Source organism: Diorhabda carinulata, chromosome 7 (assembly GCF_026250575.1).
Source record: "Diorhabda carinulata isolate Delta chromosome 7, icDioCari1.1, whole genome shotgun sequence".
NCBI classification, from domain to species: domain Eukaryota; kingdom Metazoa; phylum Arthropoda; class Insecta; order Coleoptera; family Chrysomelidae; genus Diorhabda; species Diorhabda carinulata.
In genome coordinates, this window is record NC_079466.1 from 15,116,208 (window position 1) to 15,132,008 (window position 15,801).

Here is a 15,801-nt window from a genome sequence, read left to right on the forward strand (position 1 = left end):
TGAATTTTTTGAGACAAACTTTGATTCGGAATTCAACAAATCCCAAATTTCTAGGAGCATCCACAAATTTTCATCTCCAATTCCTTCATCCTCCTCCACTGGTTTGTAAGATAAACTTCCTTATTTCAAAGGTGTAACAGACAAAATTTGCAGAATCTTCACAAACCCAATCAGAAACACCCATCTAATCAGATCCTTCAAAGACAGAATATCCAACGAACACCATGGAGTATATGAAATCCCTTACTCAGATTGCTCCCGTTCATATATTGGCCAAACAAATTGACGTTGTTCTGTTAGAGCCAAGGAGCACTTGTTGTCTGTTACTAGTTTCGATATTTCCTCCATTCTTGCCTAACATAGTGTCCATACACACAATCGATTTCAATAGAACCAAAACTATCGCCCTACTCCGCTCATTCAAGTCTAGGATTATTCGAGAAGCTATCGAAATAAAAAACGTCTAAATTGTCTTAACACATACAAGGGACGATAGTCAGAGATTGCCGGTAACTTTCCACGAGCGCCAAAGCCACAAAACCCAATAATAGATCCCCTATAATTACAACGTCCAGGCGACTAGCCCCCCAGTTAGCTAAAGACCAGCAGTGAGTGTGTTAGTGTCAACAGTGTTCTTAATGGTAAGCATAATATTTTTATTTTCTATTTCATCATTTTATATTTTTGTTTTAGCTTTTCATTTCTTCGATAAAATTCCAAGGAATAAGCAGATTGAGGACTTGGAATGAACCGAAAAAAGGGGTGATTTGTTGCGTGGAGTGGGCAGATTGAGATCACGGAATCGGATAACTTCTTACCAATGAACGAATAAGCACCCTATTTCCCCCCGTTCTCTTCATAATGGCACCACAATGAGAGCCGAAGTTTTAAAAATTCGAACGCGTTTCAACCCGCGAACTTAGTTCTCTTTTGTTCATAATCCTGACCGCGGAAACCACTTTCTATTTCCCATATACCCCTATACCCTTTTATATGTTTTTCGTGATGATTTATCTTGACTTCAGGTCTCTTTTCATATAAAATGAGTTTAAAATAATTTTGATAATTACGATAACGTAATTTACTGTGTTTTCTAATTTTAGTTTCCATCTATTGATTCCTATACTACTAGAATCTTCTTTAGATGCTTTTCCTTTGTTTTATGTTTTTAACTTTATCTAGAGCAGATCAGAAAACATTTTGTAGTTTTACCAATCATTCTTATTATTCAAATTTTTCTCTTTTCATTCTTTCATTGTTTGATTGTAAATCTTGCCACAGAATTTTGGTATGAGCTTTGAGGTACACTTCAAATCCTTTTGACACTTACTTCAAATGGACGTATGTTTTGGTTCCTACTAATAGATTTGGATCAAGAAAGCTCACTTGATCCACAATAATTCATTTAAACAAGTAATATAATTTCCTGTGAATATGTGAAATGGAAAAGGATGTTTCAAAATTCATTTTACTATGCTATTATTAACCTTCCTATTGTGATCTCATTTATAATGTTTTCGAATTCTCTTTTATCATCTATATCTTTCTTACATTTGGGTCTTACATATCCATCTTTTCCATTTCCAGTATCTGTTTCCCAAAATTTTTCCCGTTTTTTCCCGTTTTCACATTTTGTTTGTATCTTCTTATGAATATTCCTTTTTTTCAGACCAACATTGCCCAATTCTGACCATAGGTTGAGTTCCGCCTCAATATCCTTCCTCGCATTCGTCTTTTCTGTTTTTTTGTAATCATTACTCCTAAATAATTGAGATGAAGATGGCCTTTAATCAACACAATGACCCCACCAACTCAAAATAGAAGAGTTCTTCTGGAAGTAATTCATTCAATATCGGGAAGAAGCTTATCGTCGCAAAAATCCCTCCAATACCACACTTTTCATTTCCGAAAAAAATAGAATATCTCAATAACATATCCTAGATTCATCAAACGTCATTCGGAGTTGACCTAAGCTTCCATGTAAGAAATATAGAGCATCCATTCCATTTGAAAAATTGTATGTTTGATTTTGATACAGGCAAATTAGGCGATTTTGAGCTAAAACCTTAAATTGAATTGGGCGGTTTTGATTTTCTAGATTCTGAAAGGTTTTGGGATACTGAATGAGTCTAGCAGCTCTTAAGAATATTATGGGTACGGAGTTTCGAAAATTTGGAACTTGAAACTCGAAAAATTTTGAAAAGCGACTAATTCGATAATTATGAGGAATTCGAAAAAAACTGACGTAACAAAAAATGTAGAGTAAAAAATTCTCACCAAAAAGTATTCCAGGAATTTCTTCCTAGCCTGAAAATTTTCCCCTTAAAATGGGTTTATACACTATAAAATATTTTTAATCGCGGATAACTCCAGAACTACGAGGAATTCGAAAAAAAGTGCTGGAGCAAAAAATGTACAGCAAAAAATTATCTACAGATCTTCAAGCATTTTTTCCTAGCCCCTAAATTACGTAGAAAGAAAACTGCAGACCACATTTTCGTGAAAAAGACACTATAAAGAAGTCTGTGAATAATGAAATAATAATCAACCGAGAACGAAGATCGCTTTTTTTAAAAGTTACTTCGTTTCAAACAAAGAAGTAGTTCATGTCTGTTATACAGGGTGTTTCGCATGCGGGTTATATCACTGCATTAAGCGAAAATAATCGATTAAAAATCACCAAACAATCACATGTCTATAACGCATAGATTAATCGCAAATTAACAATAAGGTTTAGCTTATGGAACGTTTAAGTTCGAGCGGTCGAGTGGGTCATAAAAGTATTTAGCTGTTGCCGCATTTTTGAACTTTGCGTTATAGACGTGTGATTGTTGGGTGATTTTCAATTGATTTTTTTCGCTTAATGCAGTGATATAACTCGCGAACGTTTACATGAAAATATTGATAATAACACAAACGACAAATCTCTCGTTGGATTTGCTTGTTTATATGGCGACTGATGAAATATATCCATTGAAACTTCAAGTAATTCGTCTCGCAAGATTTTCGAAAATTATGGTAGTTTACCCGCGTAGAAAATAGAGATCTTAACCATTATGATGCATTTTGATTTTTTGAGAACGTAAATTCTCTGGCGGGAATTCGCGAGCGGATGCTCCGGCTTTCGGCGTTGAGGGAGATTTACGCTGAAATAGTGGCTCTAACGAAAATATAACTGAAGAACTTTTTCGTAGAAAATTTTGGGTTCTACATTTTTTCTTGGGGCAGTATTTTTCGAATTCCTCTTAGTTTTCTACTTATTCGGTTTCCAAAATTTCGAAAACACCTGCAAGTAATTTTGTTAAGAATTTGCTAGGCTTATTCAGTAACTGAAAACCTCTGAGTATCTAGAATTTTATTTTGGGTTTAATCCTATTTTACCTGTACTATTTGTTCGACTACTTTTGGTACATCCTGTATCACTGAATATAATTTAAATTCAGCCGTAATTGATGTTGATATCGTTCGTCTACTATAATAAATATTTTTTTCTTTATTTGCAAATAGAGAAAAAATTGTATAGTGCAGTTGAGTGTTTTGAGACAGGTAGCGTTCATTAACGGTTCTCTGCGAGTTTATCTCACAAATCTTCCGACCATTATGTTTTTAGTCTTCGTATTTGCAATGGGGGGTTTAACAATACTTGGATCATTAAGGATAGTTTGACTTTAGACATACCATCCATTGAGCGTCGAATTTCGGAATGAAATGGCAGGAGAATTTTTGTAATGGAAGGCTTGTTACAACCCTAGAGCTTGATTTCGTTTATCCATGAAGGATTAAGTATCTTTTTTTTCATTATTTGGTTTGCTATTGTTTCATTATTTGAGCCAGGATTGTTAAATGGTTTTGAAAATTTCACTCGTGTATCAACTATGAATATCGTAGAAGGGAAGGTATATCAGCTGTAAACAGTTGATATACCTTAACAGATGTGAATGGTTCCAGAATACTGCACTGGTGAATACCAGAATTTATTTAATGATAGTCTGACAGTTCTTGATTGAATTTTGAATAATAGTGACGTACAAGTTTTTTGATAAGCAAATTATCAATAACAAAGTATTAAAAATTAAACGAATAGGGTAACTCACCAAACATTGACAAAATAATCTGATCCACTTGCAGCAAATTGAGTTAGAATGAACAGAACAAGCACGTAAAATCCACAACACCATCCACCAGCGTATTTCAAATATCTCGTGTAGACTACCGATGAAGTACTACCAATCTTTGTTTTTTCAATGTTTTCTGGTGGATCTTCTCCGGTCAAATTTTCGAAATATTTCATGACGCACGATTCCTCATCAATAGTATCGTCGCATTCTTCATCTTCATCGTGATTTTTAAGTAATTTCGCAAATTCTACCGTTGATTCAGAGAGTTCTTTATAGGTACCACTGATGGCTATTCTACCGCGTTCTAATAAAAATATTTTGTTCACATTCTTTAAATATTGTAGTTGATGCGTAACGAGAATGGTGCATTTGCCACGTAAATAGCTACAAATGCAGTCCTCGAATATTTGTTTACCTGTAAAATAAATATTCAGGGTGCTTAGAAATTCGAGAGGTGATACACGTATAAAATTATGATGAGACTGTCTAATAAAGATATTTCATCTGTTCTTTCCAATCTTTTCCTAGTACTAAGTTTATAAATAATCGTTTATCATCATTAGGTAATAAAGAATTAGAATGGTGTTTGGAGTGTTCACAAATCACTGCTGTATGTAAAGAATATAACTTGAAGTGTCATTTGTACACACGAGACATGAAAATACCAGTAGTGAATAAAATAAAAAAGTAGCTAGAGTTATATGAAGAAAAAGTGATGAATTGTAGTTAATTTGCTTGAGAAATTAATTCTGTACATTCAAATGCTTAAAAACTATAGTAATTTTGTGTTTTATAAATTATTAAAAACATTTTCGGACATCGAAAATATAACTGGCTCAGTCACTCGGATTAGTGCGGTAAAAGACTCGACAAGTATTTCAATATAGAAGCACGAAATCTACGTTCTATGAGGGACAGGACTTAAAATGATTAAATCAGAAAATTGAAGAAAAGAAGAAAGAAGAGGAACCACAGAACAAGATCTGAAAAATACCTCCATTATATTTCATTCTTAGGGATGGAGGAGTTACATGAAGAAAAATCTAGATTATTCTTAAAATTAAGATGTAAAAAGATCATACTTTGTGAACATGTGTTAACATTTATTTTAGTATAAAATAGGATTATTGTAAACACTTGGTAATGAATTGTTCATTCATCTAAATTTATAACAAAACATTTTTTCCTGACATGGAAAATATAACTTTAGATCACCAAACGAATTGTTTTAATCAAGAAGCATACTTATTGCTATTAATAACTATTATATAAGTTTACATACTTGCGAATTCTTCTATCGCATAGACAAAAATCGCTAGGCTCAGACGTATAGTATGTTGAGGAGTTACAGCCAGTGGACTGAAAAGTCCGTAAACTAGGATAGAAAAATGGACAGAATTTGATTTAATTAATCAAAATAGTTGCCTCTGAGAACGATAAAATGATTATTGCGATCATTGATTGCGATTGTTATAGTACGATTTGTCTTTAGCCTCAAAATAGGCTCTATTTTCATCTAACAAGCATTATCTAGAGGTCTAAAAGCAGGGAAAAGTCGTTGAAGGCCAGGTCTGGAGAATATGGGGTATATAGAAGCAATTCGTTGCGCCTTTAATGCAATTTTCTCATAGTTTTCATTAATTCGTGACACGGTCCATTGTCTTAATATCACAGCATTTTTTCCCACGATTTTACCATTCAAGCATTTCAATACAACGTAATATTCACTATTTATGTTTCTCATTTTTCAAGATAATCGATGAATAATATATAATACGTATCTCAAAATACTTTTGAGCTTTTCCACGCTTTACAGTCGTTTCATATCGTGCAGTTCTCTTAGCCGACTGTCAATTGGAGTTTATTGTGAAATGATAGTGTAGAAAGTCACATATCGAATCGATGCAAAAATTAGGATTTATTTGGATTGAAAAACTCCAAATACTTTTCAGAAGAATGAAATTGTTCTTGCTTTTGGACACCTACTTTTGCATATCCTAATATTCATTTACGAAATGTCCAACACGTGCCTTTAATATCTTTGGAGTTCATGTTTCCCAAATATTCATCCCTGAATATTTTTCCAACGTCCTTTTCGATTTTTTGTCTTTGCCTGATATGTTTTTATGTATTTTTTGTATTCGTGCAATCTAATTCCGGTTTTGTATCTTGATCTATCTTTTTTAAAATGATTGATGGTGTGTTAGTGCAACATAATCTTCAATATCTGTAGTACTACTAGAAAATTATAAATTTCTTGAAAGGGTCTTTCTCAAAACATCTTTGACTATTCCAATTAAACGCTTCCACCAACCGCCCCACCAACGTGCTTCTGTAGGAATCTTATAAGTTTGCAAATCGTGTCCTGTCCTGCCCTGAAATTTCTCATTCTTAAACATCTTCATGTTTCCTAAATATTCATACCTGAATCTTTTTCAAATGTCCTTTTTGATTCTTTGTCTTTGCCTGAGATGTTTTTTTATAATAGTTTAATCAATTTGATCTCATTCCGGTTTTGTATCTTGATCTATATCTCTTAAAATAATTGATGGTGTGTTAGTGCAACTTAATCTTCAACATCTTCTGATACAGATCACAGATACAAAGTACTACTTCAAAATTAGAAATTTCTTTCTTTCATAAAACATCTTTGTAGGCTAGTTATTCAAGGATTTCTCCTCCAAATTCTTCAATGCAGCACCGATTTATTTGAAATTTTTACAGGTGATAGATGTGTATCCAAAAAGTAAGATCTACATGGTGCCGAAGTATGCAATCCCCCTGGGGATACCACCCATTTTTGGGGTGGAAAATTTTTCACCCAAAAATCTCGATTTAGAAATCGAAAGACCAGCAAATTTAAAGTAAAAATTGTTTTTTCTCCAGATTAATAGTTTTTGTATTGTTCGCAATTGAAAAGTACGATTTTTCGACAAAAAACCGCATTTTTCGTTAGTCTTTTACGCTGTAATGCTTCATTTTATCGAAAAAAGTGTTATGAACAAAAATGAAGCTAATAAAAAAGACAAAAGCTATATTCTAAGATCCTAATGTTCTACCTAAAGCCATTTCATTGAAAATGAAAATTAAACTTATTCCTTGTACTAAATACTTTATATGGATGTTATTCATGACATCTGAAAGTTCGGCTGATTAGAAATACATAATTTTGAAAAAAATGAGCATTGAATAATTTTTTTTTCGATTTTTGAAAAACATTTTTTTGCGCATTTTCTCTCCATAACCGTAAGAGATACGAATACAAATAAACAATCAAATTGAAGCATTTTCTATGAAGATTATTTTGAATTTTTTATAGCATAAAAATTGAGGGAGTTATAACCAAATTAATCTGTCACTATAGTGCGAGGATTGCTTATCTACGCCCTTTGACCCTTTATTATTAAAACGTGAAGGGTCTCAAGCCTTATAACATACATAGGCTTGTAGCCCTGAAAATTACCTTTAAAATGTTTTTTTGTAGAATCTGATAGCTTCCAAATTATTGGAGTTACATAAAAAATAAGAATTTGAAATTTTTATGAATTATAGGATATGAAAAAGTTTCAAATTTTGGCGCACGGATTTTTTCTGTTGCCTGTAGGTACTTTTGAGAGTACTAAGAGATGATATACTTATATTAAATTTTTTTATCTCATTCTCTGCAAAGGGGTAGTTTTTAAAGATTGAATAATAAAAATCAATAACCAATTAAATTGTATTAAAATGCTATGAATTTTTCACAGTCAAAATGAAATTACATTGTTTTAAATCGTTGAAAGATTTTTTCCATTATTATTTTCATCAGAAAGGTAGTTTTTAAAGATTTTTAAGGGTTGATACTTCAAAATAAATAGATTTTCTATTATATAATATGTTGAGATATTTATGCTGCATAAACGAAAAACATTTGAATTGAAAAAAAAAGTAGGAAAAACTATAATATTGATATTTTTCGATAAGGGGTGGTTTTCCAAGTAGATCTTGATATGGAGGGTAAGATGAAATTAATTCTAAATTTTCAGGAAATTCGGAGGTTTGACCATTTTGAGATTGAATGCCTGCACTATTGACTATTCCAATCAAACGACTTCACCATTTTGCAAGTTCGTGTCTTGACATGGTTATTTGCACACAGCTCAAGAATTACGTTAGCCAGTAATGAACAAGATAGCAGACATGGATCGTTTACTATGAACCGCAAAGTGTAAAATTGGTATAAAAGAACGCTGGAAATCACATTTGCAAACCAAATAAAACTTATGTGCGAATTATATTTCCGATATTTAAACTAGTCATTATTATATAATGACAGTTGCATTTCAACAGTAGCGATTCGATTGTTTTGATATGCTGACTAATTTCATTTCAATTTAATATTTATCCGAATGTATTTATATGAGGATTATACTTACCTACGTGAGTATCTACAGCAGATAATGGATCATCGAGTATATAAATATCTGCTTCCTTGTAAACTGCTCTGGCTAAATTTATTCTCGCCCTTTGTCCTCCGCTCAACGAGATTCCTCGATCACCAACCAAACTTCTATCGCCGTGGGGTAAAATTGAAAGGTCTCTTTCTAAAGCACATACTTTTATAACTCTTTCATATTTTTTAGCATCCCAAGGTTCTCCAAATAAGATATTCTGTTTAATAGTTCCGGCGAAAAGCCACGGCTCCTGAGAAGCATAAGATATCTTACCAACTACGTCCTTGGTACCTTGACTAAGAGGAAGTTCTTTCATTATAGCTTGAAGTAGAGAGGTTTTACCGGAACCGACTGCTCCTACTATAGCTACTAACTGTTGGGGTCCGACGTTGAAGTTAATGTTACTAATGGTGTTTTCATCTTGACTGCTTCCCCATTTAGCAGAAGCGTTTTCTAAATAAACTCCAACTGATTTATTTTTCTTGGCGCTATTTATAAGAAGTGTACCCGAAGAAATCTTTTTAGCTTTATACGGTTCGCTTATGGAATCATGGTATACTTCATCGAACTGAAGAAACTCTTCTATTCTAGCTATGGAAACTAAAGCTTCAGCTGTTTGAGTTATAGCTTGTGGAAAATCGTTACTTATAGCGGATTTCAAAATGTTGTAAAAAGAGGATATGACGTAGACGTAGCTTGCGTTTAATCTGTTTCCGGTAAAAGTGTACGTGATAATGCATAAGAAAACTGAAGCTCTAGTGATGAATTTGTTAAAAGACATATGGAGCGCACGGATGTAAGACGTTAAGCGAATTTGTTTTATTTCAGATCTGAAAAAAGAAGATATTAGATTATGATGATGATTGTTATTTTGTTTAGCTAGTTAGAGGTTAGGTCAATACTAGTCAATCTCACGCATTGATCGAGGATACTGAAAATTTTGTTACAAAATATGGTGATTTAGATATGTATTTGTAAGATCTCACTAAAATTCAATATTTCTAACCAAAATCCTGTCGAGTCTAAATTAATTTCAATTAATATCATTCAATTTTGGTTCAGTTCTATACCTTTGTCATTTTTTCTAGAATCTACTTCAACTTCAATCCATATCAATGTATATTTTCGACAAAGTCGATACGAATTCCATTCAATCTCAATCTATTTCTGGTGATTTCATGTATTCGTCAAATTTACTGAAAAAATTTCGATTGGATCAAAATTTAGGCCATTAAGAGCCAAAACTTTGTTATACAAATTCTGACGAGTTTGATTTCTAATTCAAATAACTCATTTTTTGTTTAGTACTATCCTCTTAACCCAAATCACAAAGTAATTTTGATAGATTTCACTCGTAGTTCAGCTAACTGTCAATTCAGAGCAAACTGTGCTGAAATTATACTTCTGAAAACAAAATTCTAACAAATCCCATAAATTTCAATATAATATCACTTAATTTTTGTCTAAATTTGACCCCTTTGAGAATTTTACCAATATTTACTATCATTTTTCAACTAAGCTCTCTAAAATTTGGCTCAATATCATAAATTTATCAAAATTTACTGAAAAAATTTCAATTTAATTCAATTTTAAGCTATTTAAAGCAAATTTTTACAAAGTATTGAAATTCTACAATTGTAACCCAAATTCTGTGGAATCTAAACAAATTCCACCCAATATTACTCAATTTTCTGTAAGATAAAACGTATTTGACAATCTTATTGAAATCTATTAACACGTCAACCTAAATTACTGCGAATTCTATCCAATATCACTCAAATTCGGGTCAATCTCTTCATTCCCCAAATATGAGTATATTGGGATGCTTTTAACTTGATTCATATTTATATTTTGACAAATTCTGCAAAATGGTACTGAAATTCTACTGGTTTTTTCAAGTACAAGCGAATTTTTGTCAATGCTATTTGATTTTCTCAAATTTCACGCCTCTGACAATGTAGAATTTAGTATCATGTCAATCCGAAACACTGTGAATTTCTAGACAGATTCAAAATTATTCTCCTCGAATTTCAATTAATATCACTAATACTTGAGCCAATTTCAATTCTAACAAATTCCAAACAATATCAAATAATTTTATTTTGGATTTCATCCTTCTGGATGATATCCTAAATTTGGAAAAATTTCATAAATTTATCAAATTTACTAAACATCTTCTCAATTCAAAGGATATTTTTACAAAATGGCATTGAAATTCTACAGTTCTAAATCCGATTCTCATGATTCGAAGCAAATGGCAGTTAAAATAAATCATTTTCCTTTTAGTTTCACATCGTTATCAATTTTATTAGAATCTGCTGTCAATTTAACTCAAATCCCCACGTATTTTTAATAAAATCGATACGATTTCAATGAAATTTCAGCCAATCTCACGAATTCGTCATCTTCACGAAAAAAATTGACAATTCAGAGTAAATATCTGCAGAAAGAACACTGAAATTCTACTTTACTAATCAAAAACCTGACGATTCTAAGCAAATTCTAACGAATATCTATTAATTTCATGTTAAATTTCATACGCCTCGCAATTTTATTGAAATTAAAATTAAAGTTTCTGTGAAATAGCACTGGCAACGCAAAAAAAGCATGAAGCATTCACATATTAAATTTCTTCGAAAATCATCTTCAAGCCAATTTGACTGGATTATTATTAAATTGTATTCTAAAGTGAAAACTGTTTTTTTGTATTTATAATTATGCAACAATACAATTTTTGCATTATGTACTATGTGAAAAAAAATCTGAAACAGGTCGATTTTTATTCTTAAATTGATAATCTATAGCATGAAAATATTATCACGTCCTTTTAGAATATGAGATAGATCGATCTATTCGCTATCAACAAGTTGGAGCTCCACCGTATTTTGCATGTACAGCTAGAAATTATTTAAACGAGATTTTTCCCAATAAGTGAATTGGAAGACGTAGAACTATCCAATTGCCGGCTAGATCCCCCGATTTGACTCTTCTCGATTACTTCTTATGGGGTTATTCATAATCTAAAGTATATTTTAATAGACTAAACAATATTGCTGATTCAAGTGTTAGGATAACGGAAGAAATTACCAAATTTACCCCTGAGGTCATACAAAATGTACGAGAATTCCAAAATAGCCTCGACTATTGTCAAGAAGCCGATGGTGGTCATTGTAAATTGTAAAGTACATTCTAAATATCATGCGACATTATTATGTCATTGTTAATTGGTGGTAAATATAAGAAATATTCTCAGAAGAGCGGCACATTTGGTTTTTGGAAGCCGGCGATTGACACGCTAGGTGACCTCATGATAATAGGGAATAGGCATGTGGTATAAATTCGATTGATTATTTTTTCGCAAAAATATTATCATAAAATAATTATTCCAACATTTAATTTGCTTTAATTTAATTGCAGAATTCAAATTTGATAAACGCATTATCATTGGTCGAGATGTCAAATGCCACGTCATGTAGGTGTGTATCGTGATCAAAACAGAGTGCTGATTTTGTTCAGGAGAAATATCCTGTTTATTTTTGTGTTCCTAGAGTGTTTTGTAATCTGTGTTTGGTTTAAACAGGGTACCAGACGAGAACTGACCTAACCTAACTTTTCCATAGCTTCTGTCGCTAAAATTATGTAAATCTGTATGAAGTAACTGCCACACTTAAAATAAACATATACTGGACGTGACAAGTGAGACTTGAATATTATTTTAAAAATTATGAACACTTTTTTTACAGAAATTATATTTTATATCGAGTTATAACCATGTAAATAGTAAATTGAAAATAAACAAAAGCATGCATATTCTCTATTGCATCAGATTATTCCATAATTCCATGGAATTGTCAATAATATTAAATTAACAAGATTAAGAACTGTTTTTACTTGTAAATATTCTCCTAGTACTCCATAGATTTTTAGATAGTTGTGAATAAAAAACATTATCATCCTTACAACAAATAACTTAAACAAGTTTAAATGAGAATACTCACTTCCTAATTTGCTCTATTAAACGAGAAAACGATCTTTCCCACGTATACATTTTTATAACTTGAATTCCAAAAATAATTTCGCTCATCAACAATACTCTTTCATCGGTTTTCATCGCTGTTTTTTGTCTATACTGTGTTGTAAGTTTTCCCATGACCACTAAAAAATGTGCATCAAATATGTATAAGTTTTAATTGAAATAATGGAAACAGAGCAAAGTCATTCATTTTTATTTAATTTATGTTTTAAAAAACCAGCTTCTAATAATATACCAAGACCTGTTCCGGATGTACCAACTACAAGGTATTCTTGAAAATGGTAAGTTGATAATTCAAAGGAGCAATAATTAGAAGCACCAAATTTGGTTTTTATATAACCAACTAAAAAAAATGACACTTCTTTTATCATATTCGAAGCTTTTAACCTTTATGAAGCTGCATTCTCCATCAATTTGTTAGCAATAAACAGTCTCTTAAATAATTCTCCAACTTTTTTCCAATGTTTGGGGTGAATCACGAGTTGTCTTGCGAGTAGACTACTGAGAGATGTAGTATCTATACTTTTTTAATCTCTTTAATTGAGTTTTCAGAAAAAAACTTGCTGGAGATTACGTTTATTCGAATTTGGTATAGAATTTTTCACGATCCAAAAACGTAATATATGAGATGCAATATATTTATACCTAACCCTAATAGCATCGGATTATGTGCGATCCCAACGACTTTGTCTGTGTCAGCTCATTTTTAGCCATGAAACTGTGTGTATTTTTAAGATCGATAATATCTTTTGAAATGTTCACCAAACAACGCAAATTTTTGCCAGTTGAAAACAAAATGATTGATAGAAGTGTTTGAAGTTAGTAGAACGGGACCACGAAAAATACAGTTTTACAAATTGTGAATAATTCGATAGCTCCCAAACACCAAAAATATAATGATGTACCCTAGAAGACTTAATCAATTGTTCCATCACAACTTTAGTTCCTTTGGGGTTGGGGCAAATTTGGAGTCACATCGTTTACAAAAGCTCTGAATAGAACTCGAAAAAATAACGATACCCTTAATACACTCGGTAAAAGATTAGTTGATGGTTCAAAAATTTTTACAAGATAGCTTGTTCTAATAAAAGTGAGAGAATAAAAAATAATAAAAAAAGGGTGGATACCAGAAATTCTGTTTCTAGCAGTTATGAATATTTCAGCTCTCAGCCTGAATTATGCACTGTGATATTCCGTGGCAGTTTTCGAAGATTAGTTTCGAAATATATTATTTCCAAAAATACTACCGAATAGTTATATTTTGATGGATATTACTTCCTACCATGGTTAGTAGAAGATACCAGGTTCCAGTAATAAAAATGTAAAATACGAGACATTTTGTGCGAATTCAACATATATTTCCACGAAAGTTATGATGTTAAACAATTGTTAGAAACTGTAGAAAGTTATATTTTTTCAATTCGTTTATGACAACATTGTAAAAGAACTAGCATATAATACACCTACTTTAAACAGAAAAAATGTAATATAAGTATTCATCTTCTTTCTTCCATAATAGGTTTAACGTCTGCTCCTCTTTAGATCCTAGCTCTAGACTGTCACACCATCGTTGGATCCAAATGGACTTTTATCCCTTGCTATTTTTACCAGTCTAATCGCCTGTCATTGGACTTATATGCTGGTTCCATTATTTTTCAAGCTATGATACCATTCTACGTCACATAATCATCTAATGTTTTCGCTTTTCTCTCGGTCTAATAGTGTTTTCCGAGATCCGCCTGCGAATTTTTTATGTTTCTAGTCTTGTTTCTGATGTATAGTTTATTATAGGACTGATTGTCGCTTTGTAAATTCGTGTTATTGTTTCTCGTCTTAGTTTGTTCCGCCATACTACGATCTGAAGACATCCCGCGACCTTTAAAGCTCCAGCTACTTGTCCTCTTACCTCGTCTATTACGTCTCCTTAATTGGTTATGTCAATTCTAAGGTACTTCTATTTCATTCTCTGTTGTATTATTCTTCTGTTTCTAATTTGCATTCTTTGAAAATCATCTTTATTACAATAGGTGAATCATTTTCCACTTCAATACGGTCAAAGGCTTTTGTGAAGTAAATGAAATTTGTTATATTCAATGGATTTCTCAACCTTTTGTTGTAAGATAATTACTGCTTCTACGCAGACTCTTTCTGATCTGAATCCTTGCTGCTCTCATCTTTTAGTGTTCTAATCGAATTAATTTTGTTTTTGATAATTTTTGTAGCGAGCTTCAATGTTCAAATTTCTGGCCCCGTAATTAATCGGATCTTGTTTATCTCCTTTTCAAAACATGAGTATAGTTGTACTGATCTGTTTTTTCACAATATATTTTGGGTAAGATTTGTAAGTTCTTGTGTGAGATGTTGGCCACCGTACATTAATAGTTCATTATGGGCTCACTCCTGTCCTGGAGATTTTCTGTTTCTCGAGGTCTTCAGAGCTTGGTCGACTTCTCGAAAGGTTACTTCCACGTTATTTCTTATGTTTACTATGTTGGTTTTCTTAGTATTACCTTCTCGTCATAAGTTTTTATGTATCAATATTTGTATATCTTTTAGCAGATTTAAATTTTAAAAGTTAAAAGAAATATAAGAAAAATGGGGTCCTGTACAATGTCTTCCCATAAATTTGCGGCTTTTAGGTCTTATCGGTAAATTGGATAGATGAGAACTAATATTATGTGTACTTACTTTGGAAAGGAATGAAAAGTAGCAATACTAAAAATCCAGCTAACCCAGTATATCCAGTAACATCATAAATCAAATACATGATGATGATGCTTTCTAACGGACCAACCCATATATAATGAAAATATCTAAAAATGTTGTCGAATCTATTAACGTCGTTGGATAGTAGATTAATCATTTGCCCGATGGTGACTTTTACTAAAGCTTTTTTGCTCAATTTCAAACTTTTTCTGTAAATCAACGAACAACAAGCTATTCTGATTTTCATTCCGAGATGCTGAAGCGACAATTGAAACCAATGATTGATAACGACGAGTAAAAACGATGTAATAACTATAAAAACAGAATATATATAAGCTTCTAAAAGTGTCGTTGAGGTTTGATTGGGCGTATAAAACTCTATTAATTTCTTTATCAACATCGGCTGAGATAATCTGTAAGAAAAAGATTATAAATAATGGGTGAACAATTTAAAAGAAAAATCTAAAATAATTCATTTCAAAATATAAACATTTTACTAAATAGTTTAACT

At 31.9% G+C, this 15,801-nt stretch overlaps 1 protein-coding gene across 2 annotated transcripts in view; it reads right to left on the reverse strand.

The window, feature by feature from the left end:
- The window catches only part of LOC130896740 (probable multidrug resistance-associated protein lethal(2)03659), a 56,285-nt gene that overhangs the window by 20,302 nt on the left and 20,182 nt on the right, over nt 1-15,801 (reverse strand). For both annotated transcript variants that reach the window (XM_057805031.1, XM_057805030.1), the window contains exons 4-7: nt 15,273-15,703; nt 12,550-12,706; nt 8,534-9,381; nt 4,095-4,533 (exon numbers count right to left, since the gene is read on the reverse strand). In XM_057805031.1, coding sequence (XP_057661014.1) covers nt 4,095-4,533; nt 8,534-9,381; nt 12,550-12,706; nt 15,273-15,703 — 1,875 coding nt within the window. The remainder of the gene's footprint in view (nt 1-4,094; nt 4,534-8,533; nt 9,382-12,549; nt 12,707-15,272; nt 15,704-15,801) is intronic.